Source organism: Atta colombica, unplaced genomic scaffold (genome assembly GCF_001594045.1).
Source record: "Atta colombica isolate Treedump-2 unplaced genomic scaffold, Acol1.0 scaffold105, whole genome shotgun sequence".
Taxonomy (NCBI): Eukaryota; Metazoa; Arthropoda; class Insecta; order Hymenoptera; family Formicidae; genus Atta; species Atta colombica.
The window spans coordinates 4645651-4645940 of record NW_017259190.1 but is presented as its reverse complement, the minus strand read 5'-3'; the positions used below and the strand labels follow the sequence as shown (position 1 = coordinate 4645940).

General features: G+C 34.8%; 1 protein-coding gene across 1 annotated transcript in view; it reads right to left on the bottom strand.

The window, feature by feature from the left end:
- Window positions 1–16: 16 nt before the first annotated feature.
- LOC108690669 (protein sickie-like) overlaps window positions 17–290 on the bottom strand; it is a 90745-nt gene continuing 90471 nt past the window's right edge. The window contains exon 19 of the mRNA XM_018198077.1: window positions 17–204. Within this exon, the coding sequence (XP_018053566.1) occupies window positions 46–204 (159 nt within the window). The 3' untranslated portion in view covers window positions 17–45. The remainder of the gene's footprint in view (window positions 205–290) is intronic.

The following is a 290-nucleotide window of genomic DNA, read 5'->3' as shown; positions in this document are numbered from 1 at the left end:
ATATATCGATCTTTCGGCGATAAATTTTGTTTATATCTTGCTAATTTAGAGTGCCGATTCTACTCCTCTTGACGAAGATGTCGAACTGCTCAAATCCTCTGAATGACGAGTATGTGATGAATCAAGAGACGTCACCGAATCGCTGTCATTACTATGTGGACTTGAGTAATTAGCTGCTTCTTGAAGTCTCATTAGCATGTTAAGCTATAAAAATAGATATAAGAAAATTGAAGTCGACTAATTAATGAAGTCCTTGATTACCACTGAACAGCTTATAACATATAAAACAA